This window comes from Ranitomeya variabilis, chromosome 6 (genome assembly GCF_051348905.1).
Source record: "Ranitomeya variabilis isolate aRanVar5 chromosome 6, aRanVar5.hap1, whole genome shotgun sequence".
Taxonomy (NCBI): Eukaryota; Metazoa; Chordata; class Amphibia; order Anura; family Dendrobatidae; genus Ranitomeya; species Ranitomeya variabilis.
The window spans coordinates 443,896,792-443,912,649 of NC_135237.1; the positions used below are offsets into that span (position 1 = coordinate 443,896,792).

General features: G+C 40.4%; 1 protein-coding gene across 3 annotated transcripts in view; it reads left to right on the forward strand.

Annotated features, from left to right (window-relative positions):
• MAPRE2 (microtubule associated protein RP/EB family member 2) overlaps positions 1 to 15,858 on the forward strand; it is a 197,165-nt gene that overhangs the window by 134,263 nt on the left and 47,044 nt on the right. For all 3 annotated transcript variants that reach the window (XM_077270453.1, XM_077270454.1, XM_077270452.1), the window contains one exon: positions 10,863 to 11,008. In XM_077270453.1, coding sequence (XP_077126568.1) covers positions 10,863 to 11,008 — 146 coding nt within the window. The remainder of the gene's footprint in view (positions 1 to 10,862; positions 11,009 to 15,858) is intronic.

Consider the following 15,858-nt stretch of genomic DNA (forward strand, 5'->3'; position numbering starts at 1 on the left):
ATTAAACGAATGTCTTGTAGGGAATAGCAGCAGTCTGTAGTTAAAATATGAACGTGGTGCTTGTAATTAGCAAACGATGTGACACATACTTTCTTAACTTTATTTTCTGCTTCCTTGACTAAATTGATGTGGGTAAATTAGTTACTGTCACTAAGGAGAAGATCAGTTGAAAGAAGTAAAATGGTATTTTTGAACATTCTGCAGTTTTACAAGAACAGACGATACTTGTATGTGTGTAGGGGGTGGAGGGTTTGTAGTGTTGCATGAAATGACTTGGAATGTCTATTAAATAAAGTGTGTGTGGTTATGACTCCTTTATACCTAATGAATAATGATCAAGGGGATGTTCCAGTTTTATGTAACTAAACCTTCTTTGCTATACAAATCACATTTTTCAACTTCCCAATGTCCTCTTGTTATAATTTCTCACCATGTTGTAGTTATGTCTGTATCCCCTTCTCACCTAGAGGAGGAAGCGGTGTGTACAGGCTTTTAGCCTGTGAATATAAACACATTTTCATTCACTGACTGCGAACAAATTTCTTGGAACTGTTCAGTAATTGAAACACAAAGTATAACTTTTCTCTACATTTTATGTGGCCGAAAAACCTGCTTTAAAAGGAACCGGCGCTCTCTTGAATCAAAGTAGCGTATCTGATAAACCAAAGTACCTGGAGACGTGGACTGAGGAACTGGGAATGGTTATTTCGGAGACTGACTGGAAAAAGACCTTCATATATTAACATAAGCTCTCTATGGCATCTGCAGATCAGGAGAAAAACTACAAGATACTTGCGCGCTGGTACCGATACCCAGCAAAATTAGATGCCATTTTTCCATCAGTCTTGGATCAATGTTGGCGTTGTAGTAAAGAAAGAGGTACCGTGATACATATTTGGTGGAGTTACAGTGGTATAAAAGCCCTTTTGGCATTTTATTTTATCTTTCTACCCCCCTGTTGGCAATAGTAAAGTGGTTAACTTCCCCCAAGTAGCCTTGCTATACATTCTTTCTGAGTAAATTAAATCCCAGAAGGCAAGATTATTGAGATGTTGTTTAACAGCAGCTCATGCAGTAATCCCGAGATATTGGAAGTCGACTGAATCCCCATCCTTGGGGAAATGGCTTGTCTCCATAAGATGGAAGATCTTACGTCAGAGTTCAATGGCTCAACTGATAGGTTCTTATGAACCTTGAGCCTTTGGATCTTGTTCTTGGATTCCCCCGGAATTCCATAGAATATTTGGTTCCCTTCCGTTGAGCTTTCCTTCTTATTTTCTTCTCCTCCCTTCCCCCTTTATCTATCCTCCCTTTTTCTTCTCTCTCTGCTCTAATCCCTTACTTAGTGATAGATTCTTTTTATTTAATCCTCAGAGATTTAGTGTTTAGGACACTAGACTTGACTTTATTTTATTTGATTTGTGTCATTGAGTGATATGTGCATTTCAGTGCTTTCATCCTGTGAGGTATCAGGAATTGATTTGTTTATACTCTGTCATTCTAAATATTTGTTACTATTTTTTTTTTTCAATATCTTTTTATTGAAATATTATTATAGCTATAAACATTAACAGATCAATTAACATTGGCACTTAAAAAATCTGAGCATTTCCCCAAATACCCCTACCCCACCCACTCCCACCCCACCCTTCTCTGCGTGCATTACTATTTTTGTGAATATGTTTATAATCTTATAAAAATTTCAAGGAAAAAAAAATAGATTAATGGAAACCGGCTATCAGATTCATGCTGCCTGAACCAAACATAACGCCAATCAAACACTGGGCTGTTCAATTGCAGCTAAATATAGTTTACTCTAAAATGCTGCAGCTTTCCGGAGTAAACAATCTTTGGAAGGCCCTCCTGTCACTATAGGCTCGATACACTAGAATTCTGGGGTAAAAAGTTTGGAAAAGTAGAACATTTTGGTGATTTATGGTGTTCTCATACCATCTAGGCTCAGCTTTGGCAAAGTGGTGAATGCCACTTCTCACCTCCCCTGATTTCATTAATAGGTATGTGAATCTTGATGAATCAGGGCTACACCACAACTGTGAAAATCGCTAGTCTTGATGAATCGAGCCCCAAGTGTCTCAGCTGACTTGTCTGAGGTGGGTCTCAGCTGGTTTCTCCTCACCCTGCTCCAGTTGACCGGTATCTGCCTATGTTCACTTATAGGAAGAGACCTGTCAACTGGAGCAGGGTGAGGAGATGCTGCCCAGGACCCACTTTGGACCCGTTGGCCAAGACAGATTTTCAAAGTGTGTTTATTTTGTAACACCACAGCATTTGACTACTACAGTTCATTGACCAGTCTCTCTATATGACTGTACATAGGGGAACGCCTCTGTATCATCTGAATCAGGCACCCACCGTAGACTAGACAGCCGAGACATAGTCCCACCCAAGATTGTCTAGTCTATAACACTGTAGCGTTTCAGAGTAAATCATACCTCTCTGCAATTAAGCGTCCAGTTTCTTATTCGTGCTTCTTATGGTTTGGGCATCATAAACCTGATGACTGTTTCCTTTTAAAGCGTACTTGTACTTTCATCTCGCTTTTCAGAATATGCTCTCGTGAGGACTAATAATATTTCTAGTCATCAATAAATTCTAAAACGTGTTGTCATCCCATCTCAACATGCATGTTTATGGGGTCTGATCTTGGTCAGGGGAATCCAGTAAAATGTTTGCTATAGGGCCACACACTTTATAGTTATTCTTCTGTTGACAGCTTTCCTTTATAAATATTTATTAAATTACTCATCAGCTACTGTGACTCCGACTAGAAAATAATAATCCCCAAAGCGTTTTATCTAAATAATTCAGGAAATATCTTTCCCCATAGTGTAAGAACGCTTACTGACTGACAGCAGGTTATCCTGGAGCTGGATAGCTGGCCTATCCCAGACACATGGTCTTGGTTTGTCATGTCACATTCTGATATATAATCCAGTATCACTACTACTGTATTAAGTCAATGCATTCATTATTACTGGATGACCTAGGATTACTGGTACTCTCTGTTTTGAGATGCTTTCATGGGTACATGACTCTCTGGCAGCAGTGGTTAATGAGGGCTCATTCCTCATTATCGTGTTGTATGTATAAACATTCTGAAGACTAGAATGTGCACATTAAGCAACTCCTCGTCCAAAATGTCTTACTCCTCCATATGGTTTGTAACACAACTTGCAATGTTAGCACTGACATGGCTTTTTTCTTGAGATTCTACACATGTTTGTTATCTGTATAGTCCAACCAAATATGTAACCACTTACACTGTGCACACCTTGGCAAAGTGCGGCCCGCAGGCCACATCCAGCCCTCTGGCTTTCACAGTCTGGCCCGCGGACCAAGACAGCCAAGGGGCTGGAAAACAGTGGCCCACAGGCCGCTCCTTGCCCTCCCACACCCGCCTGCTCACTGTCTCCATAGGCCCTGACTTCATCGGTGGAGGGCCCCTTCCTCCACCAATCAACTATGGTGGCCTCATCCTGGAAGTCTGGAAGCTCTATGGTGGCCTCATCCTGGACATGGAGAGGCTCTATGGTGGCCTCATCCTGGACATGGGGAGGCTCTATGGTGGCCTCATCCTGGACATGGGGAGGCTCTATGGTGGCCTCATCCTGGACATGGGGAGGCTCTATGGTGGTCTCATCCTGGACATTGGGAGACTGTGGAGGCTCTCATGCTGGATGTAGGGAGGCTATGGGTTCTCATGCTGGACATGGGGAGGCTGTGGAGGCTCTCATGCTGGACATGGGGAGGCTATGGGGGCTGTCATGCTGGACATGGGGAGGCTATGGGGGCTGTCATGCTGGACATGGGGAGGCTATGGGGGCTCTCATGCTGGACATGGGGAGGCTATGGGAGCTCTCATGCTGGACATGGGGAGGCTATGGCGTCTCTCATGCTGGACATGGGGCGGTTGTGGAGACTCTCATGCTGGAAGTGGGGAAGCTATGGGGGCTTCATCCTGGACATCTCATGCTGGACAGAAGGTGTGTGTGTGTGTATATGTGTATGTATGTATATATACATATATATATATATATATATATATATATATATATATATATATATATATATATATATATATATATATATATATATATATATATATATATATATATATATATATATTATATATAATATGTGTGTCAGCATACTTAATTCTGCTCAATATTAGGTGATACATTTAATATAATTATCAATAATATAACTATATTTAATATTGAGCAGAATTAATCTCCACCTATTGGATCGGCCCTCCACAGCAGTCACTGTCTCTTATGTTACCCCGTGCTCTCTTATGTTACCCCTGAGTTACAGCAATAATCTCTGGGTGTTTATGGACAAGATAACGTAATTGATTTGGTGAATGAGGAAATTCAGCAGACCAGATCATTCCAATTTTACAACAATGGAACCTATTTCCTTGTGAACGTGCTGTAATCAAAGCAAAATGTGAGTAATGGGGCAGCTCAGATTATTTGGCCAATATTCTTATATTTTTTTTACATCTTGGCACGACTGAATGGGTAAACATTTTGGCATATTGTTATAAATGCATGATGACTATGGACACATTTGATGTAGTATATGTTATTGCTTACCTCGAGTTAAATTGAAAAAATATAGTATTACGTTTCTTCCTGTAAACCCTATTCCTTAATTAATGTTCAGCTTTTCCACATGTTGTACAGTTTGAAACCTGCTTCTAGTTTCAGGCTTTTCTGTCCCTCCTGGTAATAAATTCAGGATGTGAGGTTTGCATCCAGCATGCTGCTACCCCTTACTAGTTTTTATGTATTAAAGTGAATCTGTCAGCAGGCTTTTACTATTTAATCTGAGAGCAGCGTGATGTAGGGGTAGAGAACCTGATACCAGTAATGTGTCACTGACTGGTCTGCTTGTAGTTTTAATAAAATAGAGGTTTTATCAGAAGGAGATTATCCCGAGAGCACTAGTGATCTCTTGCCATGTAGTCTTCCTGGTCTGCTGATTGGCAGCTTTGTGTGTACTGTATATTGGAAAAAGCTGCTAATCAGTGATGTGGGTGAGGTTATACTGAGCTCGGCATTCAGAGATCTGCAGCAGATAACACAGGGATCTTATCAAAACTACACCAAACAGCCCAGTAAATTACATATTGCTGGAATCAGGGTCTCTTCCCCTATATTATGCTGCTCATAGATTACATAGAAAAAAACCTTGTGACAGATCCCGTTTTTAAATCTTGTATTGGTTTCTTTTTCTACAACTCATGAAGGATTTCTTGTGCTGATTGGCACAGATTTTGTGGATTGATGGGCACCAGAAATTTCAGACCAAACCGTGAGTGGAGTGAGATTTCTGGTGTGGAGGCGCACCAGACTTGTTGGACGCTCTGGATTTATGAAGAGGCATGAACCGCTTCATGAATTAGGAGCGTCGGACTCCAGTGCGCCCCCTCATCAAGATAAGTGTGAACATGAACACTGGTCTTTATAAATCTGGCCCTGAATTTTAGTGTTTGTTTTATTAAATTTTTACAATCTCGAGTATAAGAAAACACAATGTGACAACTGTTGAATACATGAGCAGTACATTTGTAAACATCAGGCAGTAGAATATTGCATCCAATTACCAAAAAGAGATTTCTCAAAGAAAACTAACTCTATATACATATAATTCAGGAGAAAGGAAAAAGCAGGGAAGAGAAAAATAAGCAAAAATATTCCCTATATTTTTTTTTTTTTCTCCCAAAAAGTTAGCAAATGCGGGCCCATGTCATGGTGGGGTGGGAGAATTTTTTGTTCTACTCAACTTGCGGCTGCTGCTAACAGTGTGCCTGCTATTTAAGAAGATTAATATTCACTGCTCCACATGCCCATAGTTCCGGGCATGGGGCGCAGTGAATATTCCAGCAGCTGACCTCTGTGCATGGCAGTGATGTGATGTGCTGTTACATGCTGAAATCAGCTGCTGGCATCAGAACAGGACTCAGCATTTCCACGCCTGCCTAAAAATGTACTGTATGCATTCAAAACTTTTTTAATAATGTATAGTTCTCACATATTTTATAATGTATCCATATAGAAAATAGATCATTGCTTGTGCATCCAAGTATGTGGACTTGTGAACTCAAGATTCCGACGACTCTGTTTTTCTACACTTCAACTCCAGCTTTGACTAAAAGAATCCATCCCCAATTTTGACTCCTCTATAAAAGGCCAATAATTAGTAATAGCAAATTTACTGTAGTAAAATGGTAACATCACTGTTATTTGTTTGTTTTTTTACAGAGCATAAAATATATTTATATCAGCATTCCTAAATTTGTCTACATTCCTGTAAAAATAACTTTAGTTAAAGAAGCAGTCTCATAAAAGTTTTTATCCTCTTAGTATATTGTAATCCTCATATATTATACAGCACGGTGTACTTACAATTGCTCATTTTGCTTTTCTATACAAGTAATTCTCTTTTCCATTAGGTCTCTGACATCAGGTGTTTAAAAACTGACTATCTGCACCCTTCTAAGCTCTATGTAGAAACCAGAGGTCTCTCTTCCCTGCATGAGTCATCCCCTGTACATCTCCTGATCCCGCTGCTCTGCTTCTCCTCCATACCAGTTACTGTACTTTGCAGAGAGTAGAATTGTAGTTCTAGTGCTAACTCATGTAGGAAAACATAGCGCTTACAAAGATTCAGCTAGTCATGATAGACCTAATGGAAAAGAGACGAATTAACTGTGTAGATGGGGGAAAATGAGCAATTGCAAGTACACAGTGTTTTATTATATGATTGCAATATATTTATAAGGATAAAAACTTTGATGGGAGTGCTTCTTTAAATTAATTATCAAACTCCGATTCCACCCCAAACTAACTGACTCCAAAAATAAACTGAAATCTTTTCAGATCGAAAAAGAAAACTAATGAACTAAACTAATGTGGTTGAATAAATTTGCACAACTTTAAGCTCATACTTAGTTGAAGTGCCCTTTTACAGTCTTTTTTTTCTTTTAATCAAATCATTTTTAATAAAGCATTTTTTTCTTTTGCAGTCTTTTAACATTGACCTTCAGTAGAAAGTACCGCTAATGTCTGTTCAGATCAAATTCCCAAGAGGTGTATTTTCTATTTTAGTATTGTGTTCAGTCTACTGAGAGAAACCGATTTATCAGCTGCTACAAAAACATGAAAATACTCCATATTCAAGGAATTGGGCAACTTCTTCAGTACTAGCCTTTCTACACCAACAACTATTTCCCCATTCCAATTTTATTTTAAGATCAGCAGAATCCTCTTTATTTACAAATATTGAATCTTCTATGGTTCTGAAGAAGTACTGTATTTCTCTGATTACAAATCTGTTCAGTAGGTAATTGCTACTTTAAATATTTTGAAAAATGTTCGTTCCAGGGAAGAGCACCACTTTAGACCTTTTATGTTCTGAAACCATGTTGCACTAGCGATCTATGGGAAGAATTTGGCTATGTTCACATGCAGTGGATTTTTTCCCCTGCAAATTAAAAGCTGTTTTTTTACGCTATCAGCAAAAGCAATGAAATCTCATTGCATTTTGCTTGTAGTTTCAGAGATTTCAGAAATCTCATGCACCCACATCTTTATTATTTCCTGACCGAATTTGAGATCCCGAGCATTTTTACATTTTCAGCATTACAATTCTTTTGGCAGTTTACAGCGTTTTTTTCACCTATAGAAAATAATGAGAAAGTGAAACAAAGTGCTGCAAACAAACTTTACCGCAGCGTTTTTGGTGAATAAAACTAATACAGAACAAAAAATGCTGCAAAACATTTAAATTGCCAAGAGAGCAGGTTTTGGCTTTATAAAATTAAAAAAACAACAAAAAAAAACCACTTCGTGTGAACATAGCTTTTCAGATGTATTTGTAGTAGAATGAATCTATTTACAGTAGTAGAACCTGTGTAGTAAACTCATAGGAAACTCTGGTGATACAACGTCCTATTTGGCTACTACAGCTGGATAGATTCCCCAGTCTGTCTTCTTGGCAAGGATCTATCTTCTGGAGGTGTGAATCTGTTGAATGTATGCACCTTATTATGTTAGTACGGTGCCGGAGGCTGGATAATTACACTCTACGACTACATTAGTCCCTGAATAGTTTTCCTGACGAAGCATGATTAATCACTACAGCAAAACATATTGTAAATTGCTTTTGCAGTATCTCTCAACATCTGTATTATGCATAAATCCAGTCACCTGTTATCACTGTTTTCCTTCAGATCTTGTACACATTAAGCTGCCAGGAAATGTCGATGAATACTTTCTCCTGTGCCTTAGGATTGGCACACAGACAAATATCTTGGATTAATATATAACTTTCCTTTCTATTTGTGCTGGCGTCCTGAGTAATATGGCTTTGTAGAACTTCCTGGCTACCCTCATATTACTTAGACATATTATGAGAATTACCTGTACTGTAGACTGCCAAAACAAACAAGTGCAAAATTATATACAAAATAGATAAGTTATGTTAAGATTAAAAACTCAAAATAAGAATTGTGGTTTATAGCATTTACTTAAAACATCATGAGATTTCACAATGTAAAGTACATTATTATATAGCTCTCTCAGACCTGATGAGACTGGTGTATTTATGTGGAACATTCATGTCACAATGGCTACTTTACACCTTTTAGTATTAAATGCAATCTTCACCCTCCTGGCCTGATTGACGGCTCCTCAGAGTCCCTCTTGCTGCTGAAATCTCACACTGCTCAGAACAAGCTACATTTGGGGCCAAATCATTAAGATTGCATGAAGGAGTAGCCAATATTCAATCAATGGTAGAGTAGTGGAATTAAATCTATGCACTGGCTGCGGTTACGTCTGGACGGAACAGCTGTAGAACCTGACTTATCTGTGTTTTTGATCAATATTCTAATAGTGGAAAATTGCCTTTAAATATAACCATTACTGTAGTTATCTCAAATTGGGTGTGAAACGTCAAACCCCAGCTGATTTTGGATATTGATGACATATCCTGAGAACATATCATCATTAATATCCTAGCAGTAGAAAACTCCTGTAGAGACCGTGGTTACCCCAACTTTTTATCTGATCAAAGTCCCCTCCGCTACATAAACATTTTATTTAACTACTGCTTAGTAGTGTAGCTACACGTGATCTTGTAGCTGCAGTAGCCGGAATCTGGTTGTTGGACACAGCTGTAGTCACCATAGAGAAAGCATAGATTATTTATTATTATAGTTATATATAGTAATAGGAAGTCATGTGATCGCTTTGTAGAGAGGGGAGTAGGAGCTGCTGGCTCATAGGAGACTCGGACAGCCCTGCTACACAGCAAGTAGGCTGCATTTCCCCTGTAACTTGGGCTATAAATACATCTCCAGTTACAAGGAAGATCAAAATAAAAATGGTTAAATATATAGAAAAAACTTGAATATATTGAAATAAAACACCCCTCACCGTTAAGATAGAGCATCAATATAAGATTGGTGGGGATCCAACACCCAGCAACCCCCACTGCTCAGCTGTTCATAGGTCTACAGAAGATGGATACATAGTAACAAATTCAGGCAACATATTAGATACAAGCGGGAGGGGGTGGTGAGACCACCAGCACTAAGTAGTACTATACAGCCCCCCACCGACTAAGAAAACCAACTCCATGAGAATTGAATGAAAAAAGGAGAAAACTAGGAGTATATGGATATATAAATGGTAGAAAAATGCTTTATTTAAATAACATAAGATTAACAAACTTTATAGCAAAATACAACAAAGCACAAAGGGATACAAAGCTCAATATATTAAGACAAGGATGTTAAAAGAGGAGTGAGTAACCCCCAGTGTGCACCCACCGGAAAACCATCATACAGGGTTACATATTGTGAAAACAGCTGCTCCAAAGCACCTATATAGTCAGAAAAGGCACCAAGCTCACCAAGTGGTGTATAGTTAAAGGGTTGCAATATTGTACTAAGAGAGAGAGCAGCGCTTACCCTGAGAGGCACACAGTGGGGCACACCGGATGGGGTCCACCAAACTTTTTGCTATAAAGTTTGTTAATCTTATGTTATTTAAATAAAGCATTTTTCTACCATTTATATATCCATATACTCCTAGTTTTCTCAGAAGATGGATACATGTAAACCATGCACAGCCCAGGAACAGCACAGCGCTGTACACTACATAGTGGTCACCCTCAGGTACTGCAGCTCACCTCCTATTCTCTTGGATTGTTCTTGTGTTTTGAGGACAGGGAAAGAAAGCAACTAAGAGACACCTCTGGCAGCAGCCTGTCTCTGAGAACATAGCAACTATTCTTACCTCCCCCAACATCACCCATTGCAGGATAGCACATTAGGCGGTCTTTAGGTACCGCTAACATGTGTGAGTTGGGCCAACTTTAATCATATGTATAACAGGGCCTTCCATATTGTGCTGCCTCACTTCTGCCATGGGTAGGACAATTGGGCCACCATCTCCATATGCTTTAAAGACCGTTTTTGTCACGGTCCCATGGTCACTTTGCTATACCTTAGAAGTACAGCATGATGGCACTGTAAGTATTGCTGGAAACATTGGCTCTATGGAGTACCCACTATATATTGTCTTTACGGTGCACATAAGTCTGCTCAGAGGAGCTGGATTTTTTCTGGAATGGAATTGTGCAGTCACAGACGGTACATCTCTCCCCAGTACAGACGTCTTGTATTAGGAACAACAGTGTTTACTTTCTCCGGACATATTAGCTGTTCTCCTACATAAGGGGCACACCTGATCACTGTGTGCTGACAGCACGCTACTGTTCCAATCTGCTAATACCCTCTGTATGACTCTCCGGGCTTCTCTCCACAGGTGCGGCCTACTGCCAGTTTATGGATATGCTCTTCCCAGGATGCATAAGCCTAAAGAAGGTCAAGTTTCAAGCCAAGCTGGAACACGAGTACATTCACAATTTCAAACTGCTACAAGCCTCATTTAAAAGAATGAATGTCGATAAGGTATAACTTTGCCAGAAAAAAATGGTTCATGGTTCCTGCTGTTATTGCTGTCTGCTGAAAGTTTTGGGAAAATGCAGTCTAGCTGGGTAATGAGTAGCATAGTACGTGGCACAGTGCCAGAGCATGATTTGTATCTCATCAGCATCTCCTGGGAAAATTGCAAGGCTGTCAGGTTTTCTTGAGACCGGGCATCTGTCATTCAGTATGTTCTATGTGAGCGTGGTTACGAAGGCCCTCATTCTTTATTGGGGCTGTATTTTTACTATTGCCTAGAGCTATGTAACCTTATAAGTTTACTTAACCCCTTAATGATGCAGTGTATTTTAGTTTTTTCGGTTTCATTTTTCCCCCTCTAAATCCAAGGGCTATAACTTTTTCTACTTTCAATGTCAAAACAACTATATGAGGGCTGGTATGAGGACCTATTTGTTCTACGCTAGATTTTCATGTTTGCTAGCCTCTTTATAAAATTACAAAGAAAAGACTATGAGCTGATCGGAGGTATCTAGGATGGACCACCAAACTATTTGACCATAGCGAAGATGTTCTGCCTTGTACACCATAAACATCTGTCCTGTGATTATAACTTCTGATCTATGGGGTTGTAGGTTGCCAGATCTTACTAATCTAATAGCGTTGACCCAGGGCCGGTTTTAGGCAAAGTGGGGCCCTAGGCAAAGTTTAAAATGGGGCCCCAAATGCTAACATTGCACATCACACAGAAGCATTTCGGTTGTATTTACATGTGCTGATCTCAGGCCGCTAAATGAGTGTGATTAACAATACTGAAGTCGTTGAACGCTTGTTTCCCAGACTCTTTCCACTGTCTGAGAAAGAATAATGGGGACAGAACGATCACTAATAGATCACTATACAGTATCATGTTATCAGCAGCACATCTACAGTTTACACCGGCGATGTCCTGCTGAGAACAAGGATTTTTATTCCGGCATAAACAATCCAATCACCCAATGAATATGCAGCATTTTGCTTGTTTAGTATAATACACCCCATAGTCCTCAATATATTATAATGTGCACCACAGTCCTCCATATCGTAAAATGCACACCCCATAGTCCTCCATATAATATAATGTGCCCCATAGTCCTCCATATAGTATAATACACTCCTCATAGTCCTCCATATAGTATTATACACTTCCCATAGTCCTCCATATAGTATAATGCACTCCTCATAGTCCTCCATATATTAAAATATACTCCTCAGTCCTCCATATAGCATAATACACTCCTCACAGTGCTCCATATAGTATAATGCACCGCCATAGGCATCCATGTAGTACAATTCACTTCCCATAGTATAATGCACCCCATAGTTCTTCATATAGTATAATGTTTTCCCCATAGTCCTCGATACAGTATAATTCAGCCCACATATAGTATAATGCAGCCACCACCCCACAGAGTATAATGTACCCCCCCACAGATTATAATGTAACCCCCCCACAGAGAATAATGTAACCTCCCACAGAGTATAATGTAACCTCCCCATAGAATATAATGCAGTCCCCCCATATAGCATAATGTAGCCCCCTCATAGAGTATGATGCAATCACCCCTCATAGAATATAAATATAATACAGCCCCCATAGAATATAATGTAGCCCCGAACAGGATATAATGCAGCCCACCTCCCCATAGAATATAATGTAGCCCCATCAAGAGTATGATGCAATCGTCCCTCATAAAATCTAATAAAGCCCCCCACAGAATATAATGCAGCCCCCCATAGTATATAACACAGTCTCCTCCATAGAATATAATGTACCCCCCAATATATAACACAACCACATAGTATATAACACAGCCTCCCCCATAGAATATAATATACCCCCATAGTATATAGCACAGCCCACATAGTAGTATATAGCACAGCCCACATAGTAGTATATAGCACAGCCAAGCAGTATATAGCACAGCCATGTAGTATATAGCACAGCCCACATAGTAGTATATAGCACAGCCAAGTAGTATATAGCACAGCCAAGTAGTATATAGCACAGCCACGTAGTATATAGCACAGCCCACACAGTAGTATATAGCACAGCCCACACAGTAGTATATAGAACAGCCCACACAGTAGTATACAGCACTGCCCACACTAGTAGGCGGCACTGCCCACACAGTAGTATACAGCACTGCCAACACAGTAGTATACAGCACTGCCCACATCCCCCTTCCCTCCTCTCCCCTCCCGAGAATGGCCCCACAGTCCAGTAAAAAAAAACAAAAAAAAAAACACAAGCTCCTCACCTCTCCCCGTGCCCACGTTGCTCCCTGCTCCTGTGTCGGCGGCTGCCACCGCACTGCCTGGCACACAGTGAGTGCGCGATGACGAGCACCCGCAGTGTCAGAGGCAGAAATTTGTCACGGAGATATATAATGAGTGCAATGTTTGTAGCTTTCTGTACATGTATTTAGCTAATCAATAAAAAGAAAAAAATGGTGTAGTGTCCCCGCCCCTTACTTTTAATTACCAGTTATGGGAAAGCAGACAGCTGTGAGCTGGTGTTATTTTGGGAAAAGGCCAATATCCATTGATCTTCACAGCCTATGAATATCAGCTCACAGCTGTCTACATAGCCTTTAATGGTTATTATGCTTATTGAAAAGGAGGACCAAAAAACATGACTTGTGCCCCCCCATTTTTACTAACCAGCCAAGGCTAAGCAGACAGCTGTGGGCTGATCTTAATAGACTGGGAAGGGGACATGGAAATTTGCCCTTCCCCAGACTAATAACACCAGCCCTCAGCCGCCAATTTTGGCGCTTAGCTTCACCTCTTCCCAATTGCCCTGGTGCGGTGGCAAGCAGGGTTAATAGTTATAGGTTAATGTTTGCTGACACCAAGCCCAGGGGTTAGTAATAGGCAGGTGTCTATCAAGCTCCCTCATTAGTAACTCCATTGTGAAAATCATGATGCGCACACACGTGCGCACACACACACAGAAAAGTCCTTTTAATTGTAAAAAGTACTCCCTGACCATTACCTTATCCTTATTATGGATTTATGGCGGACCCCTTTGGATTATTTTATTGGTTTTTTTTGTGTTTATGATAATAAATGGGTAAAACAGGGTGATTGTCGGGGAGTTCTTTTTACAATTAAAGAACTTTTGTGTGTTTCATTCTTTTGACTACAGGGTTAGTAATGGGGGAGCCTGATAAACACCTCTACATTACTAACCCCTGGGCTTGATGTCAGCGAACATTATACAGCTGACATCAACCCCCAATCCATTCCCCCAATTGCCTAGGCCAAGCTGTGAGCTGATATTAATAGCCTGTGAAGTTAAATAGACATTTAACTGGAATAATAACACCAACTCACAGCTGTCTGCTTTCCCTCAACTGGTCATTAAAAATGGGGTGGACTCCACACCATTTTTTTTTTTTTAACAATAATTTATTTAATAGGTTAAATAAGGCTAAACACCTTTTAGTGACGCACTAAGGCTACTTTGACACTAGCGTTTTTCTGCGGATGTCGCAATGCGTCGTTTAGGAGAAAAAACGCATCCTGCAAAGTTGTCTGCAGGATGCGTTTTTTCCCCATAGACTTGCATTACTGACGCATTGCGACGTATCGCCACACGTCGCAACCGTCGTGCGATGGTTGCGTCGTGTTTTGGCGGACCGCCGGCACAAAAAACAGCGTTGTAAGACTGCTTCCGCTGCCCCCGTTGTGCTTTTCTTTCACAGCATACGTCGGCCCAACGCACTGCGATGGGACCGTACTGACGCTAGTGTGAAAGCAGCCTTAGCTTGTAAACTAGCTTGAAATTACATAAATAATTACTGTATGTAAAATCTGATGTTTAAAAATCATTGCATTCGGCTTGTATACGCATGTCATACGCATGCTATGTGAGGAAACTTGCATTGTACTCACATGACACTCGTCCTACTTTTCTGGATCAACATTTGTCCGATTTTTAGACACGCTAGTGTGACTCCAGCCTTTGGGCCACATCTGCCATATGGTGAGATGGGCATCTTGCCTCCGCTGCGGTCTGAGATACCTCTCAGGGGACAGCACAATGCTCCTGCATGATTCTAGCTAGACAGATGCAACATCACAATGTTTTGTACCAATCAGGCATTGTCAGTCTTCACAGAAAATAGTGACGCTGTGACACTGGCTGGACTGTGATTGTTACAGCTCCCATCACCACCCCTATGACTGGAAGTGAGCACCGCAGGTAGAATTGCATTTTCTCCCTGTACCCCCTTTTCCAACTAGACAACTGAACATGTTTAAAAAGCGATTTACTTGCAGATTACCACTGTGTCTGCAGATAGTGGTTCTGTAGCTGACAGATTCCCTTTCGTCTGGCACTACATAGCGACGTGTTGTGCAATAGCCATTCTCAGGCAAGTCGTACAACCAAAGACATATGTGCAAGTTGCTGTCGCACAACTGTTTTAGAGCTATGATTTTGCTGTAAATTGGGGGGGAAAAAAGTCAAAATCGCAAATATGTCATGTGCAAGTTGTCGTGCCATGTGACTTGTGTAGGAGTTGTGTCCGACTTGCAACCAGGAGTAGAAAATCAAACCTAATTGAACACAATTGCCACGGTGTTGCAGTCGAAGTAGATTGTAACGCAAGACCAAAGGAAATCATTAGATGGAATGTAGTGTTGTACAAAAAATGTTGCTTTAATTTGATTTCTCTTCAACTATCTAGATGTAGATTTGTTTTTACATAACTGATCATTATCTAGCTGCGTAACCCAATTGTTTTAAACAGATGACTGGATGTTCTCCTACGGGTAAGACCAACAAATATGACAATTCTGTAGATTTTTTTTTTTTGGGGCTTTGCACA